This window comes from Manis pentadactyla, chromosome 10, assembly GCF_030020395.1.
Source record: "Manis pentadactyla isolate mManPen7 chromosome 10, mManPen7.hap1, whole genome shotgun sequence".
Lineage (NCBI taxonomy): Eukaryota > Metazoa > Chordata > Mammalia > Pholidota > Manidae > Manis > Manis pentadactyla.
In genome coordinates, this window is record NC_080028.1 from 47,337,076 (window position 1) to 47,338,878 (window position 1,803).

Sequence of the window (1,803 nt, forward strand, 5' to 3'; positions counted from 1 at the left end):
TACTATTACTACAAAATGTATCTTCTAGATAATTTGTATACTTTTAAATATTATTACTTTCCTTCTTGTACAAGAGCACTGAAAAAAAGTTTGGGTAAGAAAGGAACAAGTTTAATTACTTGGAAATATGTTTTATATTTTCACAATGAGGGAAAACACCACCTATGAATTTTGGTTTCAAAGAAGAACAAGGAAATTGTTTAATGTGAGTGTAGGATGCTGTATTACATGTCTCTGATAAGGTTAATATGACTGAATTATAGGCACAAAGCATTGAAATAAATTAGAAGCTGTAGTTAAACATTTAGAGTATTTTCTTCTTTCATTTTACTTTGATTCATCAAAACTGATTTTTTTGAGAACAATGCAATCCTCTTTATGGAGTCATTAAAAGCTTGTTTCACTTGCTTGTTCCTCAGGGTATAAATGAAGGGGTTCAACAAGGGTGCAACAGATGTGGTGAGCACTGAGATGCCCTTATTTATGGCCACCTCCTCCTTTGCTGAGGGCTTGATGTAGATGAAGATGCACCTGCCATAGGTGATGGAAATGACAATCATGTGGGAAGAGCAGGTGGAAAAGGCCTTTTTTCTCTGTTGAACAGAGGGGAACCTGAGAATTGTCCTGATGATGTGTGTGTAGGACAGAATCACACACACTAGGGTGATGATGAGTCCAAATAGAGCCACAAGAATAACCACTTTTTCTATTACATGTGTATTTGAGCATGAGATCTTTAGGAGGGGACCTGCATCGCAGATAAAATGATCAACTGTATTGGAGTCACAGAATTCAAGCTGGAGGCCCAAGCTAAGGGGTGGGAGAATGATTATCAAGCCAGATCCCCAACAACAGAAGACTAGTAAGCTACATACTCTGCTGTTCATGATGGTCGTGTAATGCAGGGGTTCACAGATAGCAATGTAGTGGTCATAGGACATGGCTGCCAGGAGAAAAAATTCTGTAGCTCCAAAAAGAATAACAAAAAATATTTTACTGGCACAAGCATTGTAGGTAATGGTATTGTCCCCAGTTGACATGCTGTACAGGAATCTAGGAATACAGGCAGTGGTAAATGACACTTCTAAGAAGGAAAAATTTCTGAGGAAAAAGTACATAGGGGTTTTCAGATGAGAGTCGACCAATGTGAGGGTGATAATAGTCAGGTTCCCTGTTACACTCAACATGTAGGTGAGAAATAGGAAGATAAAAAGCAGGATTTGCAGTTGAGGATCATCTGTGAGTCCCAACAGGATAAAAGTTGTTATTGCCGTGTGGTTTCTCATCACTGGCTTTTGAACTCTGCTCAGTAAGCATGTAAGTATCAAAGAGAGTTCAGGAAGAGATAGATACTCAAATTCTGTAGCAAAAGACTGTGCTTATAAAAGCCAAGCAAACAAGGCTCCAATAAATTCCCCCTTTCACACCATAATCAACATTGCCAGTAGTCCAATAATCTTTCTGAATATTTCATGTATGAGTGACAGATTATTGCTTCAGAATTCATGTTGTAAAATAATCCAACTTTTCCTCACATCATTCTTTGCCCTTCAAAATTAAAAAGCATTGCTGATTTTTTTATAATTCATTACATGGACTAGATTTAGAGATAAAGGGAAAAAAAGACCGTGTTACTTGATGTTTAATTAAACATTCTTTATCCAACAAACATTGTAAATGGAGCATATCTGGATAATTCAGAAAATGTGTTCCCTTCAATTGTGACTCTGGTTGCATTATGGGTAAGATGCATTTATCCTGCAAAACAAACAATGACAAAAATGCACAACTCAGGAGCCGGAG

The 1,803-nt window shown here is 37.2% G+C and overlaps 1 protein-coding gene across 1 annotated transcript; it reads right to left on the bottom strand.

Moving 5' to 3' along the window:
• Positions 1-296: 296 nt before the first annotated feature.
• On the bottom strand, positions 297-1,286 carry LOC130679326 (olfactory receptor 6C2-like). The gene has a single exon (XM_057487929.1). The coding sequence runs from the start codon at positions 1,284-1,286 to the stop codon at positions 297-299; it is 990 nt and encodes a 329-aa protein (XP_057343912.1).
• Positions 1,287-1,803: the final 517 nt, after the last annotated feature.

What these genes read in the sequence shown, in the direction of transcription:
- LOC130679326 (XM_057487929.1), bottom strand. Translation starts at nt 1,286, where the DNA reads ATGAGAAACCACACGGCAATAACAACTTTTATCCTGTTGGGACTCACA.